The sequence below is a fragment of the Nematolebias whitei genome, chromosome 22 (assembly GCF_014905685.2).
Source record: "Nematolebias whitei isolate Nwh7 chromosome 22, NemWhi1, whole genome shotgun sequence".
In the NCBI taxonomy this organism is placed as follows: Eukaryota; Metazoa; Chordata; class Actinopteri; order Cyprinodontiformes; family Rivulidae; genus Nematolebias; species Nematolebias whitei.
The window spans coordinates 7,021,727-7,042,624 of record NC_056519.1 but is presented as its reverse complement, the minus strand read 5'-3'; the positions used below and the strand labels follow the sequence as shown (position 1 = coordinate 7,042,624).

The 20,898-nt window shown below is 38.7% G+C and overlaps 2 protein-coding genes across 2 annotated transcripts; one reads left to right on the top strand and one right to left on the bottom strand.

Moving 5' to 3' along the window:
* Nucleotides 1-1,366: 1,366 nt before the first annotated feature.
* On the bottom strand, nt 1,367-13,865 carry trim24 (tripartite motif containing 24). Its single transcript, XM_037695900.1, has 19 exons — nt 13,151-13,865; nt 11,625-11,740; nt 11,402-11,549; nt 11,065-11,197; nt 10,326-10,442; nt 10,066-10,180; nt 9,834-9,980; nt 9,625-9,739; nt 6,868-7,019; nt 6,494-6,739; nt 6,245-6,367; nt 6,019-6,163; nt 5,886-5,943; nt 4,562-4,688; nt 4,042-4,334; nt 3,692-3,803; nt 3,497-3,571; nt 2,278-2,436; nt 1,367-2,153 (listed from the first exon to the last, which is right to left on the bottom strand). The coding sequence occupies exons 1-19, from the start codon at nt 13,404-13,406 to the stop codon at nt 1,623-1,625; spliced, it is 3,168 nt and encodes a 1,055-aa protein (XP_037551828.1). The 5' UTR covers nt 13,407-13,865; the 3' UTR covers nt 1,367-1,622.
* A 1,615-nt stretch (nt 13,866-15,480) lies between these two features.
* Nucleotides 15,481-19,026, top strand: LOC119428234 (aldo-keto reductase family 1 member D1). Its single transcript, XM_037695884.1, has 9 exons — nt 15,481-15,648; nt 15,722-15,889; nt 16,019-16,135; nt 16,242-16,319; nt 16,720-16,842; nt 17,022-17,131; nt 18,435-18,600; nt 18,692-18,774; nt 18,848-19,026. The coding sequence occupies exons 1-9, from the start codon at nt 15,556-15,558 to the stop codon at nt 18,888-18,890; spliced, it is 981 nt and encodes a 326-aa protein (XP_037551812.1). The 5' UTR covers nt 15,481-15,555; the 3' UTR covers nt 18,891-19,026.
* The last annotated feature ends 1,872 nt before the right edge of the window (nt 19,027-20,898 follow it).

Here is a 20,898-nt window from a genome sequence, read left to right as displayed (position 1 = left end):
CCTTTTTTTTTTTTAGTTCATTGTCAAGTTTCTCATTTCACCATGTCCTATCCTACGCATCTTCAGCAATAAAATGACAACAGTGAACAATTTATTTAAAACTACGCTCGATCGCTGCACATTAATCAAAACGTTCGCCGCTTTGCTTCGTTGTTCCAACGCTACCAAAACGTGTGCAATCCCCAACATCTAATCGCGACGCAAAACGCAAGGACAAGCTGGAAAACAGGAGCCGATTATGACGTCTCTGCATTATCTTATCGACAACAGTCCGGTGAATCGAAGATGGTTCCTGTTGTGATAAAAACAAGGCTTTTTTTGTGATAAAGCTGTGTTAGGGGTTAAATTTGCAGCACAGATTTGAGTCAAATAACCAAGAAGCACACTTTTAAAACACTTCCAATTTGTTCAACATCTATAGTACTTGGCGGCCATGTTTCTGCCGACATATTAGGACTATTGTAAATTTAAAAAGGAGGAAAGAAGCTGGTGGGCGGGGCTAAAGTCTAAGAGAAATCACATTTCTCTCATGCAAAACATTGGACAATGTGGAAAATGTGGAAAAAAACAGTTCAAATGACTGCCTCTCTGATGGTATGGGGGCGCATTAGCGCCTCTAGCATGAGCAGCTTACACGTGTAGAAAGGCACAACGCAGAAACACGTCAACAGATTTTAGAACGTTTGCTCGATTCATTGCGTTCAGTTTTTATTTACATTTTACACTGTGTCCAGTTTTTCAGAATTCAGGTTAATAATTATTAAAAACCTTGGATATTCTCTTATGTTGGAAAGTTAAAAAAATACCAATTACATAAAATTTCCATGAATTCACACGACTAAAACAGTTTTCTGATAATGTCAAGTTTTAAGTTTGTGTAAAATAAAATAAAACTTGCAGGATTAACGTCCTGAATCCACCAGAAAAAGTCAAGACGTTCAACGACTGTCGCAAATAAAGGAAAGGATTTTTATGAAATTATTGACTATTTGCTAAACTGAAACTATTTGCTAAAGTGAAATCAGGCTATTCTCCAAGATGTGCTACATTTACAGGAAAAAACGGATAAATGTATTAAACAATGGGAGAGTAGACTCCACACATATGGTCCAACATGGCTATCAAGCTGTTTCTGTTAAATATATGACATCAATGTCGAAATTTCTGAGACTTTTATCTGAACTTTGTCCCACCCACCAGTTCTTTTTCGTATTTACAACGACCCTAATATGTCTTTGTACATATTTGATGAATTTAATACTCTAAATAAAAAGAAACAAATACCATTGTAATAAAATGCAAAGGTTATGCGAGTTAAAATGTCAAAACAAAATGGCTTATTCCATGCATTTCAAATCCAAGAAGAATCTGCGCTTTCAAGGGATGAAACTATGTACAAAGCAAGGTAATCCATAACTTATACATGATCAATGCAGAATGTTTTACAGTCGTCACCTGAAATAAAAACACAAAGACTTCCTTTGTTGTGCATTTACAGAATAACTGCTACTCAAGTGTTCATGTAGCTCTGATTCGTTTGAACATGAAAACTCTGATTGCAGCTAATGTGAGCCCACGTCTGTGGAAGACTAACCATCCATTTTGTCTCCGATCTGCTCCGTTTATCCAGACTCCTCTGGGGCTGCGGGGCCCGACTTCTCCAAAGAGTCAAGAGGGTCCACGGTTTTGTCTGCAGGGAGCTGAGGGCTCTCGTCTGTTAAAGAGCTAGACGCTACTCCATCTTTAGCTTCACTATCGTCGCAGTTTTCCACCTGAGTCGTCTCACCTGGAGTTTCCTCCTCTGCAGGAGGCCTACCGGTACCTCCCTCTGCATTAGCTACAACCTCGCTCGTCTCCTCACTTGTTTCAGCCTTCACCGGGTCTGACATCTCGCTCTCGGCTGGAGCTTCTTCTGCTTCTGCTTCCACGGTAGCGTTTCCCTTTTCTGGAGGACTTGACGACTTTTTGTCTTCAGCGGGAGCCGCGTTTCCCTCCGTCGCTTGTTCCTCTTCTTCTTCAATCTCGTCCTCTAACGGGGGAATCATCTGCTCCTCCCTCCCTCCGGGAAAGACTCTGTCTGGGTAGACGAGTTTCAGCTGCTCCTCAAAGTAGTCCTCCAGGTACAACCCGGCACTCCCCACCTCAGAAGTTGACTGAAAACATCGGCCATTTTAGACAAATCATTCAGCTGGCGACTCAGGACATTAAAATAAAACTTAAGATGTTTTCTCTGTATTTTTAATTTTTCAAAAAGCAGAGCTGATAATAAACACCAACCTTGTAGTACTTTGCACAGTTGAAAAATACGAGCCTGACGTCATCAACAAACCCCTCAGGACCGACGTAACTTTCACCCTCCTTTTTGGCTTCCAGCGTCTTTTTCACGATTGATAAATCCATCGGCGTCTTAATTAGCTCTTTGTACTTTCGGGTTTCCTACGATAAAAAGCAAAAGTAGCTTACACAGAATACCAGTTGAGATATAATAAACGAAAAACAACAAAATGTTACCTTAATTGTGATTTAAAAGATCAAAAAATAATAAAATGTGAAACGAATAAATGTAACTTCTTCTTGTATCGTAAAATAAATGTTTTAGCATTCATTTTTTGAGCATTTTTAAAACGTTCCTCTCAATGAAATCAGGGTTGAGCAATAAGGTTGAAATTTTTCCATCAGACATTGTCAATCCAGTGGCGCATGTTTTCACTCTGATGCGTTTGAGCAGGTAATATCACGTTTTGGGATTATATTGTTTTAAACCAAAGAGACACTCTAAACAAGTTTGACAAGAAGTGTAGCAGATCTGTGCAACCAGCTCCGAGCTCATATTAGGAACTACAAGTGCAGGACGACCTGTTCTCTGTTAAACGTCATAAAAATTAGACCATCAAAAAGCGTATTTAAACCAAGTCTTTTTATGATTTGAGACCATTTTTCAAATTTAAAACCATTTAGAAGTTATTTGAAACCCACTGTAGTGACGATTGTTTTTTTCCCTTGGTTCCTTAGAAAGGTGCGTTTGAAGTTCAAGTAGGTTTATTGTCATTTCACCACATGGTACATGAGGTGGAACAAAATTATGTACCAGTTACACCCAATAATAGCAAAAAAAGTGCAAAAAGACACAGTAAATAAGGATATTAGGTATATGCTAAACACTAATAATGAAAAACGATACAGCGTAACAACAGCAGCCCCAGTCTATCTATGTAGATAAGACTGTGACCCATTTTTCAAAAACAAATATTTGTGTATCGTGTCAGGGTGAAGAGTCTGCAGGCCAGACCGACATCTGACAGAAGCTTAGATGTTCTGCTGCTGGAAACGAGTTGAACCGCAAACAATCAAGGTGCACTTTAATGTGTCCAAGTTTGAATATATTCATAGGTCAAACATCTTGAGAAGGAAAATTTACTTGGCAAAATAATCTGAATGGACTGATGTATTTGTCCAATTACAAAACAAAACCCAATATTTGACCACAGTGAGTTACCGATGGAGATGCAGGCTGCTGGAAGTCAGTGCTGAAGTCATTACAGAACAGGCGTAGGAGCAATCTCTCACACTTCTAGATACAAAAGAAGATAAAAAAACAATAATGAGATATTCAGCTTGTGGTTTAAGTGAGAGGTCATTTTGAGCTATGTCGTGAAATCCCCAAACACAGAGAAAAAAAATGTTGTTGTACCCTTCTATCAACAGCTGGGAACTTTTCTGAGTCCGGGCCGTCCCGTTTGTCACAGTCGTACTCCATCTCAGGGGAGTCCAGGTCTCGGCAGAACGAGCAGAACCACTCGCCGCTGTGAAGACACACGGGGAAAAATCTGAGCATTTACGTTTAAAGTACCGTATTTTCCAGCCTATAAGTCGCAGTTTTTTGCATAATTTAGGCACTGATGTGACTTATTTACGTTTTTTTCCACATTATTAGACATACTTGGACAGATGCGACTTATAAGGCGGTGCGACGTGTACACCGATAAATACGGTAAGTGGGTTTTTTTTTATCTTTAAACGGTACTGAGGTCTGTCTCTCACCTAGGGGACTCATTCAGAGTGGGAATGTGGCAGGCCAAATGGAAAACTTTGGGACACTTGTCACAGCACAGCAGCTCTCCTCCGTTCTGACAGACGGCACACCAGTCATCGTTAGGGTCCTCTTCATGTTCCGTTTTCTTTTCAGACTCGTGCTTTGACTGGGTCTGAGGACAAGAGCTTTTGGAGTCTGAGGCAGGGACTGTGGCCGCAGAAAGACCTTTCTGCTGCTGCCTAGGCTTGGACTGAGCGCCGGTGCTGCTGTCAGGCAGGCTCGACCCGACACTGGACTGCACCTGCAGGCAGCAAAAATACAACTTTTAGATAATTAGATAGAAAACGGTTGATGAAAAGTGGTTTGATTTTACCTTCGAAATTCTATTTTAAAATGTGAATTAAGCATTACATTTATTTTTACAGACTTAATTTTCTTTTTTGTTGCATTTGAAACAAAATGACAATCACAACAATCCAACATGTCTACAGCGCTTTAGATTTATGCAAATCAAAGTAGATTTCTTACAAAGCGAACTTCATCATCATCCTCTGGTTCGTCCTTGATGACAATAATGGGCCCCGGGGATGCCCGCCTTCGCCGTTTAGAGGCAGGTGCTGACAGCGGCTCAGAAGTCTGCTTCCAGGAACTTAACCTTCAACGCACATATAAATCAGGATTAAAAAAATAAATAAAACCGGCCAAAACTGAAGGCTTAAAAAAACTTAAATAGATTTAGATTCTCAGATGTTTGGATTATTGTTTAGTTAGATAAATAAGGATTTAAAAAAGGCTGAAAATCATCAACAAAATGTTGAAGTTATACCACGTTGTCTAAGAATTTACTTAACGGAAACATATCAAAATAATGATTGTCCAAGCACGCAACCCTGTGGAACTCCATGACTAACTCTAGTTTGTGCAAATTAGAATCTATCAGAGAAAAATGACTTAAACCCACGTAGTGCTGTCCTTTAAATCTCAATAACATGTTTAAACCTTCGTGTTAGACTAGTGTGATTGACTGACTCATGGCTAATGTCCACATGAAAGTATCAATAGCAACTTTACCTAATTCTGTTTCTGTATGATGAGCTCTAAATCCTGTCTGAGGTTATTTAAACAGAATAATTCAGTGTAACTGCTCACACAGCTAATTAGAAACTATATATTTTAAGTTTAAATGTGAAAGGAATGTTCATTAAAGGAATGGGTGTTGTCTGCTGCCTTGCAAGTTAAAGTTTTAAACAAAGACGTAGCATGATGTGCGTGCACTCCAAGTATCTGTTGGACATAACTCTCAGCTACTTCCACCCCAAATTTTAGCTCATAATTTCGTTATAGCTAAGTTATAGCTAATTTTATGTTCATGTACATTTTATGTACATTCAACAAAAAAAAACAAAAAAAACTGTAGAAACGTTTCGTCTTTCATCCGAAAGACTTCCTCAGTCTGAGGTGCTGTATTCAGCTCAGTCTTATAAATAGCACCTTCTCAGAGTGGATCAACCAGCTTGCTGCAGTTTTTTTGAATGTCCAGATGACCAGATTTAACTTTTTTGGATTTTTCTACCTGAATTATTGAGCATGCATCAGGACATCAACTAACTATAGCTGCCATATTGTAGATTAATTTCACTCAAATCTGTCCAGTGGCTAATAAGATGTTTTGCTAACAGACAGATGAAAAAAGGCACACCAGCAAACACTTGATCTACTAAAAAAATGATACACTGCCGGTCTTTAACTGGACTCATCAGCAGATTCTCAAGTTAGTAAAGCCTCAAACTTTGACGCCAACAGGAATTGTCAACGTGGAGCAGAAACTGGACTTTGATGAACAACTTCTCACCCTGTGCTCCTGTCCGAAGAGGACGGCTTCGCCATAGGGGAGTTCTGGCTTCCGTGAGCTGAAAGTAACAAAGCGAGACCTTAAAGTCAAAAGCTCTCTATTGATACAGGAAAGCTTAGATGAAAGCACCGACCTGTCAAATGACCCAGTGCACTTTTATCTGCAGCTGCTGAGGCCAGATTCAGTCCCAAGCTGGGTTTGGGAACAGAGATGTTGATGGTGGAGACGGATCCGCCAACTTCACTCCTCTTTAGAAAGGAGGACTCGGGTATAAATCTCTTAAGATGAAAACAAAACATATAGAAACAGACTTGAGCATCACAAACGCACAAACTATGTCAGATCTTTACGATGCCAACCTGCTGCAGTGAAGTCTGTGTGGTTGCTCCGGTTGTCAAAGGCTGCGGGTAGCGAGAAATGCCCTGCGACACGTCAATGGGTTTAGGGGGGAAAGCGGAACTGTGGATCAGCTCTCTGAGAGTCTAGTTGTAGAAGACGAGACGTAAGCGCATTAGTCAATATGTTTCATTATCTATTAAAACCAAAAGTACATTATTACATAAAGAACTTTTTAAGACGCTTGGATCCGTCCAAAGCCTTTAACTTACATGTGACGCTGTGAAGCTTGGGTTTGGAAGCATGTTCGGAGGGGGGCTTCTCGGGTTGGAATGGATGTTCCCAAATCTGCGCCCGGGCTGCGTCATGCTGGGGGAACCTTGGGATGGCGAAGAACCTCCATGGATGGGTCTGGTTGGCGGCGGTGGTCCAGCAGGTCCAGGGAGTCGGACGTTTTGGTACCAGGACCAGTGGTTAGGAGCAGACTGTCTGTGAGGCTGATGGGAAAGCTTGTCAACCTTGGGCAAATGAATTGTTCCACAGGTTACCTTTTTATGTAACACTACTTTAATCCATGCGTTCTAGAAAAGATTTTAAATATGAAGTACTTTAGTTCTTCTGAGATAACGTAAGTGTGTATTTTTACCTGCATCTGTAGCTGAGCCAGAGTACTCTGTCGCTGCTGCTGTTGTTGCTGTGAGGAGACAGAAAGACCCCCAGTTGGAACCTCTGGTCTGGGAGCGACAGGGTGGTTGGTGATGGACGGCCTCCCCGGGCATCTTTCTACAACCAGTGACCCTACGAAAAACAAACAAAAATGTAAATGTAAATACTTTAACACCTAAAAAAGGTGGAATAGTTGGTCTGTATTATATACAGCCCCTATAATTAGGCAGTGTCAGAAGAACTTCACTTTGTCGTGTGCACAAAAAAACAAGTTCATAAAAAGTTTTAAACTTTCACGAATCGGTCAGGAAAAGAAGAGCCCAAGAGTCAAAAGGATCATTAAAAAGAATGAATACAAAGCTTCTATGTGCTCGTAGTTTGAACATGTGAGGAGTATGACACTGTTTTTGAGTGCTGATAATATAGGAAAGTGGCACCATACACAAACTGTTTACTCCTTCACAGTTTAAATTCTGCAACCAGACCTGGTCATATAGGTTAATCCCTTAACTTAACTCAAAGCTACTTACTGTAATGTCATGAAGACATTAAAAAAATCATAACTGAAGTGTCCTTGTTAGCAAAATTGTGGCTGCCATCTACAAGTTTGTTTGTTTACCTACAAAAGCAGATGAAGTGACTGAAATTAGGCCAACATTAGCAACAGTTTCAATATGTACACTCAGATTTGTTGAGTAAAGTGCTTTGTTTACACTGAGTGCACACCCGCATTTGAGAATTGGATTTCAATATATCTGGAAAATTATTGGAGTAAACTTTTTCAAACTGCACCATTTGACATAGTGGACTGTACTTATAAAGCACCTTTCTATCTTATGAAGACACTCAAAGCGCTTTACAAAACAATCTGTGTCCTCATTTACCCATTCATACAGCACTCTATCTCTACAAAGCTAATTGAACAAGTCATTCAAAAGAGACTAATCAGAGATTTATCACATTCATACACCGATGGGACACACATCGGCAATGAGGAGTTCAGTGTCTTGCCCAGGAACACTTCGGCATGTGACTGTTGGTGGATTCGAACCCCCAACTCTTGCATTGGAGGATGACTGCTTTAACCACTCAGCCACAGCCGCCACATAGGTCAGGGTAACCTTTTTGCGTTTATTTCATAGTTTGCTATGAGTACCTTTAACCATCAAAAATACCATAGCGGATTAAATTTAGTGGAAATATTTGGTTTAAATGGGGTTTGTTCTTGTTAAAAATTTTCTCCGCAGACACCAAGTGCGTGTCTAACACTAAGAATAAGAAATAAATTATGTGTGAACTCTGCAACCACACGCTTTTTCAAAAACGTAGAAATATTTAGCATAGAAAAAAATAATGTGAGAACCTCGAAGATTAAAAGAGTTGACATCTGTCTATCGACTAAAAAGTTGTTTTTCTCTGCAAAAAGAAGCTGAGAACTTGTTTACTGATTTTTTATTGAAAGCTTTGTGTGAAAAATGTTGTGCTAAAGAGTTCAAACCACACCGAGCGTCCGCCATTTTGAGAACTGACAAAAAGGAAAGAGAGACAGCCCATGTCACGTCAAGGGGCCTCCCTCCCATTTTTCTTAAAGAGCTGCTCGCTCCCTCACTATCCATCCTTCTGTTCAAACAGTCTTATACTGCCATCCAGTGGTCAAAAAAGGTATTACACTCAAAACAAATTAACCAACATTTCTTCTTAAATTTGACAATAACTACTAATTATTGTCAAATTTCAAACAATATCGTTTATTGCAATAATTTCTGAGACAATTAATCGCCCAGCAAAATTTGTTATCGTGCCAGGCCTAGCCTGAGCCTCTGCAGCTACGTGCTGAGAGGAAGAGTCTGTCACGCATGTTTCTTTAAAACATAACAGACTTGATGCTCAGCTTAAGTGACAATTTATCAATTGAAGCTGAAAAAAATAAAGCTTGAGCTTCTTGCTAATCCGCTGGAATAAATAAAACGGGGTGAAGAGGTGAAGCTACTCAGAAATTCGATTAAAATACCCGTCAGTTGAGTTTGTAGCAAAACGCTTTTCTTAAAGTATTGTTAAAATAAACAGCTCTGAATATTTCAAGCTTCTACAGCACAGACTGTTTTGTTGTTGTGTGATGTTCAACATAATTCAGTTTCAAACTTAGTTTGAACTCAAAATAGTTTTAATGGGAGATATTACAATGTAGTCTTCACAAAGTCCTCAACCTAAAAAAAAGTAGGTGAGGAGGAGCTGTAAATGAAAACAATAACAAATGTCTTATTTAGGCCAGATCAGATGAATACACTGACATATTAACCCTCCTGTTATGTTACGGGTCAAATTGACCCGGGAACACCATTGCTGTTCCTGACAAATGAACATAACAGGAGGGTTAGATACAGAATGTTCTGCTTACTTGATTTAGAAGTACACAGATGAATGAAAATAGATTAAACCGCAAGATAACTTTACCAAGAACTGATTTTATTCAGAAATCGCACTGAGGTTGGCTCTCGTGTCAGGTTTTGTATTCTCTCTCTGTCTCTAAAACGCACAGGTATTAATAGTTTTCTAAAAAGTCGTGCTGAAACAAAGAAAAATACCCATTTAAGTGGAAATCCAGTGCTATTTAACCAAGAACAAAGTGTAAAACACGACTGGAAACGAATCCCAAGGCCAGAATAATTAGTGAAAAAACAAAAAAGAAAAACTTTTGCGTAAAATTGACATATTTTGTAGATAAAAATAGTCTTACCGAGGTCTACATTCGTGGCCCAGAAACCAGAGCGGCACTGAAAGCGAACAGAGCTCTGAGGAACGATGGAGGGGCTGTAGCTTGTTCTCATCAGGTAATGGATCTGGTAAAGAATCTAGGAGGCAGAATTACAGAAATGTTAGTCAATATTCAAGGATATGTTTTTGTGCAGCAAACACTAAAATCCCTGTGCTGCTAAAGTCACATACCAGTCTCTTGCAGTACAGGAGAGCTGTTCCACTGTGACTCGCCGTGGCCCACTTAGTGAAGCTGATCACGTGGTCCAAATGCCTGGTGAGAACGTTGACATCGTCCTGCTGCTTCTTCAGAGCCAGCTCATGGTCTTTAGTCAAAGCCTGGGTGGGAAAAATGTTCAACAAATGTCACAACAGAGTTGCCACATATCAAAACTGCATCCGAAAAGCTTTTTTTAAAACAAACCTCAAGCTGATTAATCAGAATCTTTCCCTTCTTATTGATCTCCATGATCAGGTTACAGATGGACTTCTTTATTTCATTTGTCACAGCCTTACGGTTTTCTTCAACTTGCTGCAATCTATGAAAAGTCAGCACATAATTTAGTGCCATAACCCAGATTATTCTGTATTCCGTTTGAACGTGGCAAAGATGTTTAACTGCAGGAACAACAAAACCAAGCTGTCCTTGCTTTTTAATAGTCTGAATGAGAATGCACTCCTCACCCATTGTTGATGCAGCTTGATACTTCCTCAATGGCCTTTCGTTTGTCCTGCAGCTGCTGAGTCATGGTCTCCAAATACTGCTTATGATTTTTGTAAGCATCTTCCAAAAACTGGTAGCTAGACAGAAAACGCACTATTAGTATGAACGTAGTTTAAGATTTGTTATAATTTTGTTGTTGTAATCAAAACAATTTGGCTGATATGTCATACCTCAACTCTGATCATCAAACATTTTTGTTTTGCTTAAAAACTGATGTCATGATGCCAAAATGATGCATTAACCTTTATAGGACGTATGTGGAAAAAACAGACTGTTCTTAAATTAAAGGACACAAAGTTTGTTTTCTCAGTCATCCAGGTATATAACAACAAAAAAGGTTGAATCATGTCATCTGGACTTCGTTTTTTTATTAAAAAAGAAACGTTTCGCCCCTCGTCCAAGAGGCTTCGTCAGTCTGAGGCCTAGCCATCTGGTATTACCCAGAAGCCACCCTGACTCTTGTGTTAAATTAAAGGAGTATTATTTCCTAAAGGGGTGCATATCGCCCGCTGCTTTTCATGCCAGAGTTGTGGCAGCCATCTTTAATCAGGTTGACTCCAAGTTAATTTGTTGCAGATGTATATCCTACAATTTCTTTGTGAAAATTTTATTGAAATTTGCTCATTGGCTTGTGAGTTACTTTGCTAACAGGCAGACACAAGCCTATGGAGAAGAAAAAAAATAAGATGATCATCGTACTTGTGATCCTTGTGCTTCTGGAGCTGACAGTCTCGACAGGTGAGCCGATCGCATGTCTCACAAAAGAGCTTCAGTGGCTCCTGCTTGTGGACGTCACAAAAAACAGGCTTCTGTGAAGAAATGCCCAATGCTTCTGGCAGACGGAGGAGTTTAAAAACAAAGAAAAACACAAAATCAGATCGTTTTTATAAAATTGTAATATATTTGCTACTTCTCCCTATAAACAAGCAACCCATCTGGCTATGATTTGTTTATCTTCTCCATAAAAGCAGGTGCTTTAAAGTGAAAAAGGTCTTGCATCTCTAAACAAATGTTATGCCACTTGTCACCCCACTACCTGGAGACATCTCCTCTTTCTGCCGTATGGTGTGGCTTCTGGTGAACTTGACCCTCTGGTGTGCCTCGATGCACGTCACGCACAAAAACTCCACACACTCCACACAGTACCCCGTTGCCTCTGTGTTATCATCGCAGCTCATACACACCTGGGAAATAAAAATAATAAAACACGTGGCAGCAGAATAATGTCATACAAAGCTAAGGTTTTAGTGATGACCAACCTGGCTGGGCTTCTCCACCGTGCTGCTGGGCACCTCGGCAGAATCCTTGACAAAGAAATTGTCCAAAATGTCAATTTCCCAGCATTCTTGTCTGCACACTGAACACTGAATGGCACCTACAAGAACAGCAGATACATTACTGAGCATATGAGCTAAAAAACAAACATTTATATTACTTTATTTACTGAGTAAATATGCTGCGCTGAGGTACATGTTTCTATAATATTGACATGATGGTAGGAGACTGTTTGAACATACAGTTTGATGTTAATAGGAATCCATTACTTTAACTTATCCATCATTACTATAACAATAGATTAAAACTACACCATTGGAAGCCTTAAAATAATACACTGCTATCACAAATACTATCTGGATGTTATTTATATTCCATCAATTGCTACATTTTATTTTGACCCACTTTGGGATGCTTGTATCTGACAAAAGTCCAGATAAAATAGGCCAAACTTCCTGAAGCTTTTGGATGACACAGTGTACTGTGCAAAAGTCTTGGATCGTTTCTTCATATTTTGCTTCCAACTTCAACCAAATATCGTGACAAGAATCCCACGTCCAAGTTTTTTTTTTTTAAATGTTAGGATAACTTATCCACTTCATTTCAGGTCAGTACCTGCCTGTTTTCAGATTATTTTTTCTTTTCTTTGCTAAGCCACTTAACTCTGACTTATTCATTCAGACATGGAAAGGCTCAGGAACTAAAGAGATAAACCAGTGTTGTGTTGACACTAGCACTTTGTAACCAACAGCCTGTCACAACGACAGTTTGCTTCTATTTCTATTGTTAAATAAAATCCATGAAAAGGGTCAAAAATATAGTTGGGCAGCAACAAAAGAAAATGTCAAACAGCTATGAGCTAAAAACTTGATGTACAACTTGGGGATCAAGTCTGTAGATTTGTTTGCACCATTTCTTAAATACTTTCATATACTGAGCTTTTATTTTAAATATTTTTAGGTCTGACATCTTTTTTAGTCCTCCACTTTTTTTTTCATTTAAAAAGTAAACAATGCATTTTGTTTTCATTCATACAGATTAGTCTAATTGGGCCACGAGGACTCAAGAGAGACCTGTTTTGTTTGTCATGACATGACAGAAACTGAGTGAACATGCAAGTCCCCCTAAAAAAGAAAAACCTTCCAGACAGCCTAAAGATTTAAATGCAATATCAGCAACTAACAGCAAAAATAAAAAAAGGGTAATTTAAAAATGTCTGAACACTAAAGTTGATCATCTGTGCAGAATTATAAGCAACATAGTGTTACAACTGTGCATTTGAATCATTCTTTGCAGAACCACAACTCTAACATCTTGCATTTTATCTAATATTTAATAATGTAATAAGAATGGGTCAGTTTACAAAACGTGATCGAATGGTGCACTTTAAACGAGTGTCTGCAGCAATGATTCTGCTGTTTTATAATTAAAAGATCATGGTGAATGACAACAAGATCAGAGTGTGCTGTGACGCTAGATCCCGGACATTTCTCCGGTGTGGTGCCGTCACCTGGACCATGCGGCTCTCGCCTCGGCGGCTCGGTGCTCCTGGATGGCGGCGGCAGACACCTCTTGCAGAAGGAGTGGAGACACGGCAGCAGCTTGGGCTCTCTGTTGTGGAAGCTCAGCTTGCAGATGGGACATGTGTCCATAAGCCCGAAGGCGCCTTGCTGTTTGAGTTTATTATCTCCTGCCGGAAGACTTTCGGCCTCGTTTTCCACGATAATAACAACGTCATTATCAACATTTTTGGCACTTTCATCCATTTTACTCTCTCTTCTGTAGCTTCACAATATTTCCAAATTAATCAATGCAGCTAGCACAGCGTCGACCCCCCCCAAAAAAAAAGGTTTTCCTTTAAATGTCCTGGAACATCAACTATTAATGTGCAATACAGCATCCCTAGTCACGTCTGTCCACCTTTACATCCTAAAAGATCAAACGAAATTATATCAGCTCGTGCGTTTCTTTTCGTCTGGACAGCTAAATTAGCATGATTAGCCTATTTTAGCATCGCGAATTATTAACAAAAAACAAATTCCTCTCTTTGTGGCGGTTATTAGTAATATAGACAAAGCATTAATAGTTCACAGACACGTATATAACGGAATAAGGTCAAACAAACTGTATTTTGCGACTTATTCGTCCATGTATGAGGGGTACGCTAACTGTCTTTTCTCAAAACACATATTACCCACACGGCACTGCGGTGTTTCCCAGCTACGGTGGCCGATCAGTACAAAGTTAGCGTGAACCACTGCGAATTCAACAGTCTTTGCGTAGGTAGCTGCAGAAATAAAAGTACAGGTCAGAAAATGCCGTTCCTCCAGTCTAATAAAACGTGCAATTTTTTGTAATATATTTAATAGATTGAATAAATTGTACATTTACAGGCTGTGAAACCCATCTGATACCATTAGTTGAAATAAAAACAGTGGTTGAAACAATGCTCAAGAAAGGTTTTAGGGTTCATTTGTACTTTTCCAGTTTGTACTTTTAAGGTTTTGGTCACAGTACACTCACTTCCTTGGTTACAGGGGAAAAATACTCACCTTCAACCATTTGTTACCTGCTTTGGCCATGCTTTGTACGCAGCTTTGTAGCAACTGAAGTTGATGTTTGACAAACTGAATTAATATTAATTTCTGTATTCTGTTGCATGCTCAATAATCCAGGTATATAAATCTAACAAGTTTAAGTCAGGTCCTCTAGACGGATTCTTCTACAAAGACGAATCTGTCTAGAGGGCCTGACTGAACCTTGCTAGAGGAATACCTTCTGTAATGAAGGTAGGTTAATGTTAGCCATGTCTCCAGCACCTAACTGTAACATCTGACACATTTCCCTGACATTCAGACTTTACCTTAATCTCAGACCTTAGGCTGACACACAAATGCATGGGTACACAATTGGTTGCATTAATAAAATGACCACTGCTAAATACAAGGTGGGAGTGCAAAAGGATGAAGCGTGAATACACATAGGAAACAATGCATTTCAGTTACACCATGCAACTCTTGCACCATGCAACCTGAACCCACATGTGGGTTGCGTGGTGCAAGAGTGCATTAGCATTGTTGCCTTGCAGGACAAAGCGATTTCAGGTTTGACTGCCATCGAGGGCTTTTCCTTGTGGAGTTTACATGTTCCTCTCGTCCAAAATCATGCATTTTATGTTTTATTTGATTTCGTTAGGGCTGACTAAAGTGATTGTCTTACTTATTTCTGTCTGTCTTTGATGGTGACCTGTCCAGGTTGTACCTTGCCTCTTACCCATTGACAGGTAAACAAAACAGATAGAGGGATTCCTTTCATTTCTGACCTCTTGTTTTACATCCAGTTTTTACTTCTGTTTCCCCACTTAGATCTACTTCCTCAGCACTGCTCTCACGGCACACTTCTTATTAATAAATAAAAAAATCTGGAGTTTCTGAGTTTCAAGTCAGAAAATTTGATGAGAACAATTTTACAGAGTTGGACCTTGAAACCTATTCTGTGGCTGTCCTGTACTCTAAACAAAAGGTGCAGTTTTAAACAGTTTGTCTGCATGTTTCTCAGTTAATAATTGAATTAGTACAACCTGTAACAGTGTGCATGCTTCTGCAGTGGTTGTTCTGCATTTCTAAACAGGAATTTTCTTTTAGTTTAATCAAATAGCACTTAGTGTGCTTTGTAGATTTCACCCTGTGTGGCATTTGAAAGCATTTCATTATATTATTACATTTGCGCACAAATGTGTCAAATACTGCTGCTTTATCACCCAGTCAGTCTGTGCGGGAGGCTGATCCTCCCGTCCTGGGAGGAGTTATGTCACTGATCAAAGAGCAGAAGAACAACACAATAGATAAGTTTCATGGCACACAGTGAGTGGGACTTCAACTAAAGGCACAAAGTGCAGAACAGACTCAAAGTAACATGGAGCTGACAGCAAAAGCCCACTCGGTTCCTTTGAGTGATGGAAACAGCATACCTTTAATAGGACTGGGAACTTATGGGAATCCCAGCACGGTAAGAAGAAAACAAATGACTGACCAGAAACAGAAATCATGCTGTGATTCTTCTGAGTTTATTGTTTTATTAGACTCCAAAAGGAACGTCATATGAAGCTGTCAAACTCGCCATTGAAATAGGCTACAGACACATAGACGGAGCCTTGGTGTATTTCAACGAACATGAGGTGGGACAAGCAATAAGGGACAAAATAGCTGATGGAACTGTCAAGAGAGAGGACATCTTCTACTGTGGGAAGGTTTGCAAACGTTTGCCTGCTCATGGCTGAACCACTGTGAACAAATTTCATGGCCACAAAGATAACCTGCTGCCACAGTTTTGCAACAACTAATAACATTTTTTTTTGTTGTTTTCTATGTCTTTACAGCTGTGGAACACATTCCATCCCCCTGAGCTGGTTCGGCCTGCTCTGGAGAAAACACTGACGACGTTACAGCTTGATTATGTCGATCTTTATATTGTAGAAATGCCAACAGCTTTCAAGGTTATAACCTCATTTCAAGCCTCAATAATACCCCTCGAACAGGGAATTTTTTTCATGTCTTTTATTAGCTATTCCACTTATTGTTGTTCTTTTGGGCTTTCCGAAGCCAGGAGACAACTTCTACCCACGAGATGAGAATGGGAAGTACATTTACCACGAGACAGACCTCTGTGCCACATGGAAGGTGAGTTCTTTAATTCATGGACAGAACTGGGTTCAAATGTGTGAACACCAATAAAGCAATAAAATACCAATCTTTGGTCTTTAAGTTCAACTGTCATTGAATCTCTCAGGTCATCGTTAGGGGTTACCTTGGTATCAACTTGATTATTGCCTTTCACCATAAAGGGCGGGTGATCGTGTAAATGCTTGTATCTTCTGCCTGTTTGTTAACAAACCATTTTAAATTAAAAGAGTGAACGCATATTGCTCTCCACTGTCCGTGCCGTGCCGAGTTTCAGATCATTATGATGAGGCAGAGTTAAAGCCATTTTTAAACGTGGATACGTTTTCCTTCGTGGAACTCTGCTTTCATTTTGTCACTCTTCAGAGTCTTGTTTGCTGTCTTTTCATGTCTTGGACAGGCTTTGGAAGCTTGCAAAGATGCCGGGCTGGTCAAGTCCCTCGGAGTGTCCAACTTCAACAAACGCCAACTGGAGATGATCCTGAACAATCCAAGTCTGAAACATAAACCGGTGTCAAACCAGGTACACTACCTCTGCATTCCTGCACAATTAGAGTGCGCTAACGTGCTAAAGATGGAAGGAACGAGATGATGAAAATAAAATATAACAACAAAATTTGTGACGCATTTGTGAAAACTGAGTTGGTGCATGGAATCAAAGGGGACTACTGACAACATGTATCTTTAATGTTTTAAACCCAGGTTGAATGCCATCCATACTTCACCCAGCCAAAGTTGCTTGAATACTGCCGGGAAAAAGACATTGTCATTGTCGGTTACAGTCCTCTTGGTACATCCAGAGATGCATCATGGTATGGACCCTTTCTCACTTTATGAATGAACAGTAAAAAAAAAAAGTGCTATCAGGTTTGACATAGGCCTGTCGAGATAAACAATAAATCAATTAATCGCATGATAAATGAAAATTATTGACCTCATTTTCATTTATCGGCTTTGTTTCTTCGTGTCTCTCTATTTCTACTGAAGACACTGGAAGACGAAAAGGCTCAACTCCGGTGCTCTTCACTGGCCTTTCTCTTTAAAATATGTTTTAACCATTCAAAATCGCGTTTTTGGATCGTTAAAAGCAGTTAAGCCGAGAAGCTAAGCCAAGAGCTAAGCTAACAGGCCAACCTCGAGACAAAACCTCTGTCTTGTCAAAGCTCCAAAATTCACGGTTGAAACCTGTGCCTTCTCTGCAAAAAGAAGCTGAGAACTTGTTTATTTTTATTAAAAGCATTGTGTGAAGAATGCTATGCTGACGAATTCAAACCACACCGAGCATCCGCCATTTTGATATCCGATAAACAGGAACGAGAGACAGCCCATGTCACGACAAGGGGCTTCTCTCCAGCAGGGCCGAGCTCAAATTGCGGCAGTGACACGCTGCTCGCTCCCTCACTATCTATCCCTCGGTTCAAACAGTCTTTTACTGCCATCAAGTAGTCAAAAAGGTACTACCCACAAAAATGTATTAACATTTCTTCTTAAATTTGACAGTTACTAATCATTGTCAAATTTCAAACAATATTATTGTTTATCGCGATAATTTCTGAGACAATTAATCGCCCAGCAAAATTTGTAATTGTGACAGGCCTAGTTTGACACGCAAAAAAATAACATTAAAACATAAAAATTTATTTGGAAAAGTGATTAGATCAGGGGTGTCAAACTCAATAACCACTGGTGTCAAAATGATGACATTATTAATGGTAGGTGAATAAATAAACAACTTGTGCATCGGTTTTCAAATTTATTATGTCAGTTTTTTCATACGGAACAATATTTAACTCAATTGAATTTAAATATTTTTCTCCAAGACACATCATGTGGAATCTAAATTAAACAAGTACCTAATTTGGCTTGGTAGAAATCAGATATTAAAAAACCGTTTAAATGCTAAAATGACAAAGCTGCCATCCAGACATGTCTTCCACTGAAATATTTTAACAATTTATGAATTAAAAATATGTCTGAGGAGCCCCTGAACTGTTATTAGATTGAGATAATAAAAAGAAGCAGCAGCAGCACTTGATCCGACACACATTTTACGTTTTTACAGTCAGTTTTATGGTATTTTTATTTCAAATATATATATATTTTTACTTCACACAGGGTAAACCTGACGTGCCCACCATTGCTGTTAGATGAGTTTTTGACTTCAGTCGCCAAAAAGTATAAAAAGACCACGGCACAGGTGTGCCTGAGGTTCAACGTCCAGAGAGGAGTGGTTGTCATTCCAAAGAGCTTTAGCCCCGCTCGTATAAAGGAGAACTTTGATGTACGTTTTTATGACATCCTTTTTTTAATAGAAATACAAAAAGAAAACAAAACATCTGAATTAATTTGTCACTGTTTTGTCAAAACTGCAGATATTTGACTTCTCTCTGTCAGAGGATGAGATGAAGGCGATTGAGGGTCTGAACAAGAATATTCGTTTTGTGGAGCTTCTCATGTGAGTATCGCACAACTTGTGTAAAACTTTATTATTTCTAAGTAATTAATGGTTCTGTTTTTTTTCTCAACAGGTGGTCTGATCATCCAGAGTATCCATTTCATGACGAATACTGACGCCACAAGCTTATAGCTACTTTGATGGCTTAATGATTTTATAGTCATGTTACATCACAAATAAAAAATAACAAATAAATAATAAATACTGCACCTTTATTGTTAATTTTATAAAATGTTATTGGCTGTAGTGATTTGAAGCAGAATATATAATGTCAATAACATTCCCATGAGTTTGATTTATAAACAAATGTCAAACAAAGTCCAATCATATCTTTTCTGCTTTTGTTTGAGAGATGAATATAACAATCTAATGTTGGAATTCTGGGCTGTTTAAGTATTTTTGTGGATTAAATAAATAAAATAGTAACATCATTCAAACACAGCAACCACGTATCATTACTTTGAGCTATTAAATGTAAAGTAACGACACAATAAGATATTCTATAATAAACAAACTTGAAAAAATTGCATTTTAATGTTGTGCGAACAATGTGTTAAATGACTATGTTGAAAAAGCTTAAACTTAACTGCATACAAATAAAACTATAATAGGTAAAATGAGCTAAATGAAAGCTAAACAATTAGAACGTGCTAAAATAAAAAACACAAGCTAATTTGAGAGGAACAATAAAAGCTAAAAAAATAATTACAGTAGCTACAAGTTAAATTTTACAAAGTGGTTTCTAAAAGTTAAAATGTGCTTTACAGTCACTAAAGTAAGACAAACTGTGGCTAAGAGTGAAAATTAGCTAACCAACAGCAACAAGCTAAAATTAGCTAAACAGAAGCTAACAGCTAATATTAGCAAAATAGAAGCCAACAGCTGAAATTAGTAAAACTGTAGCTACTCTAAAATCAGAAATACTGTTACTGATATGACCCAAACTTTACTCAAGAACTAACATTAGCAAAACAAATAAAATCTAAAAAGACAAAAATTGTAGCCAAAAGTTTAAATTACAAAATATTAATCCAAATCTTTAAATTAGAAGATTTGCGACCAAAAGTTTAAATTAACAAAACAGTATCTGAAAGCTATAATAGAGCAAGTTCTTGTGTGCTGAAGTAGATTTTTAAAAAGAACATTATTTGAAGGATTTGGAAATATCTCAGTGTATTTTTATGGGGAAATGTGTTTGTAAATAATGTAAAGTATTTTTTAAGCATAAGTTAAAAATACTGGATTAAACACTTTTTTCCTCAGTCACACCGAATGGTTAAAAGAGGGAAAAGAAGCTATGTAGTTGAGAAAATCAATAGTGTAAATGATAATTTATGTTAAAAATATAAAAAAATAAAAATTTATGACTGAGGCTGTGATGATTACTCGGACTCTTTATAGGCTCTGGTCACGTGTTCATGTGGGCCCATTCAGTGGCATTTAGTTACAAAATTTATTCCACTTTAATAAGCGTTGTACGTTATATAATATTTTTGTTACATCAACTATTTATCTTCGTATCTTCCAAAAAAACGAAAAAGTAGTTACACTGTGTAAACAAATTCGGAAAGTTTATTTTTAACGCAACCCTCCATTCAAAAGTAATCCGTTTTCCGAGTGTCTATCAAGGCACCACAACGGCTTCCTCCCCTGTCCTTGCTAATAGTAGCTAGCATGCTTGCTAATGCGGCTAAAAATAGACGATGTTAAATTATACAGGAAGTCGCGCTCGATAAAATGAAACTAATAGTACCCGGGTTTCATGCGTTTTTATTTACTATACTTTGACCTTAGCAGGCTATCCTGCTAGAATGACTATGTTTTCCGGGGCTAAGACCGATGTTTAGCTGCGCAACTGATTTTTAGCCGCATTAGCTTTGTGCTAGTTTCCCCTTTCCTGGAGCGCTACATGTCATGAATGAGAGCCGACGCAGGGAGTAAACACGCCAGCTTGATTCAGTGCTTTACGAAGTGGACGCAAGAGGCTGGAGATTATTTGAGAAAGCGTGACAAGCTATCGCAAAGGACTTGAGCTAACCGTTGCTAACTACTGGAAATGCATATTTTATATAGCGAAGACGAAATGTCTAGCCTCCTCACGAAACGTAACAACAACAGCAGTGA

Coding starts and splice junctions, on each gene's coding strand:
- trim24 (XM_037695900.1), bottom strand. CDS start 13,406: ATGGATGAAAGTGCCAAAAATGTTGATAATGACGTTGTTATTATCGTG. Junction 3,804..4,041: donor ACTCTGAATGAGTCCCCTAG/GTGAGAGACAGA, acceptor GTGTCTTCACAG/CGGCGAGTGGTTCTGCTCGT. Junction 2,154..2,277: donor ACTGTGCAAAGTACTACAAG/GTTGGTGTTTAT, acceptor CGATGTTTTCAG/TCAACTTCTGAGGTGGGGAG.
- LOC119428234 (XM_037695884.1), top strand. CDS start 15,556: ATGGAGCTGACAGCAAAAGCCCACTCGGTTCCTTTGAGTGATGGAAAC. Junction 16,320..16,719: donor ACCTCTGTGCCACATGGAAG/GTGAGTTCTTTA, acceptor TGTCTTGGACAG/GCTTTGGAAGCTTGCAAAGA. Junction 18,601..18,691: donor GTATAAAGGAGAACTTTGAT/GTACGTTTTTAT, acceptor TCAAAACTGCAG/ATATTTGACTTCTCTCTGTC.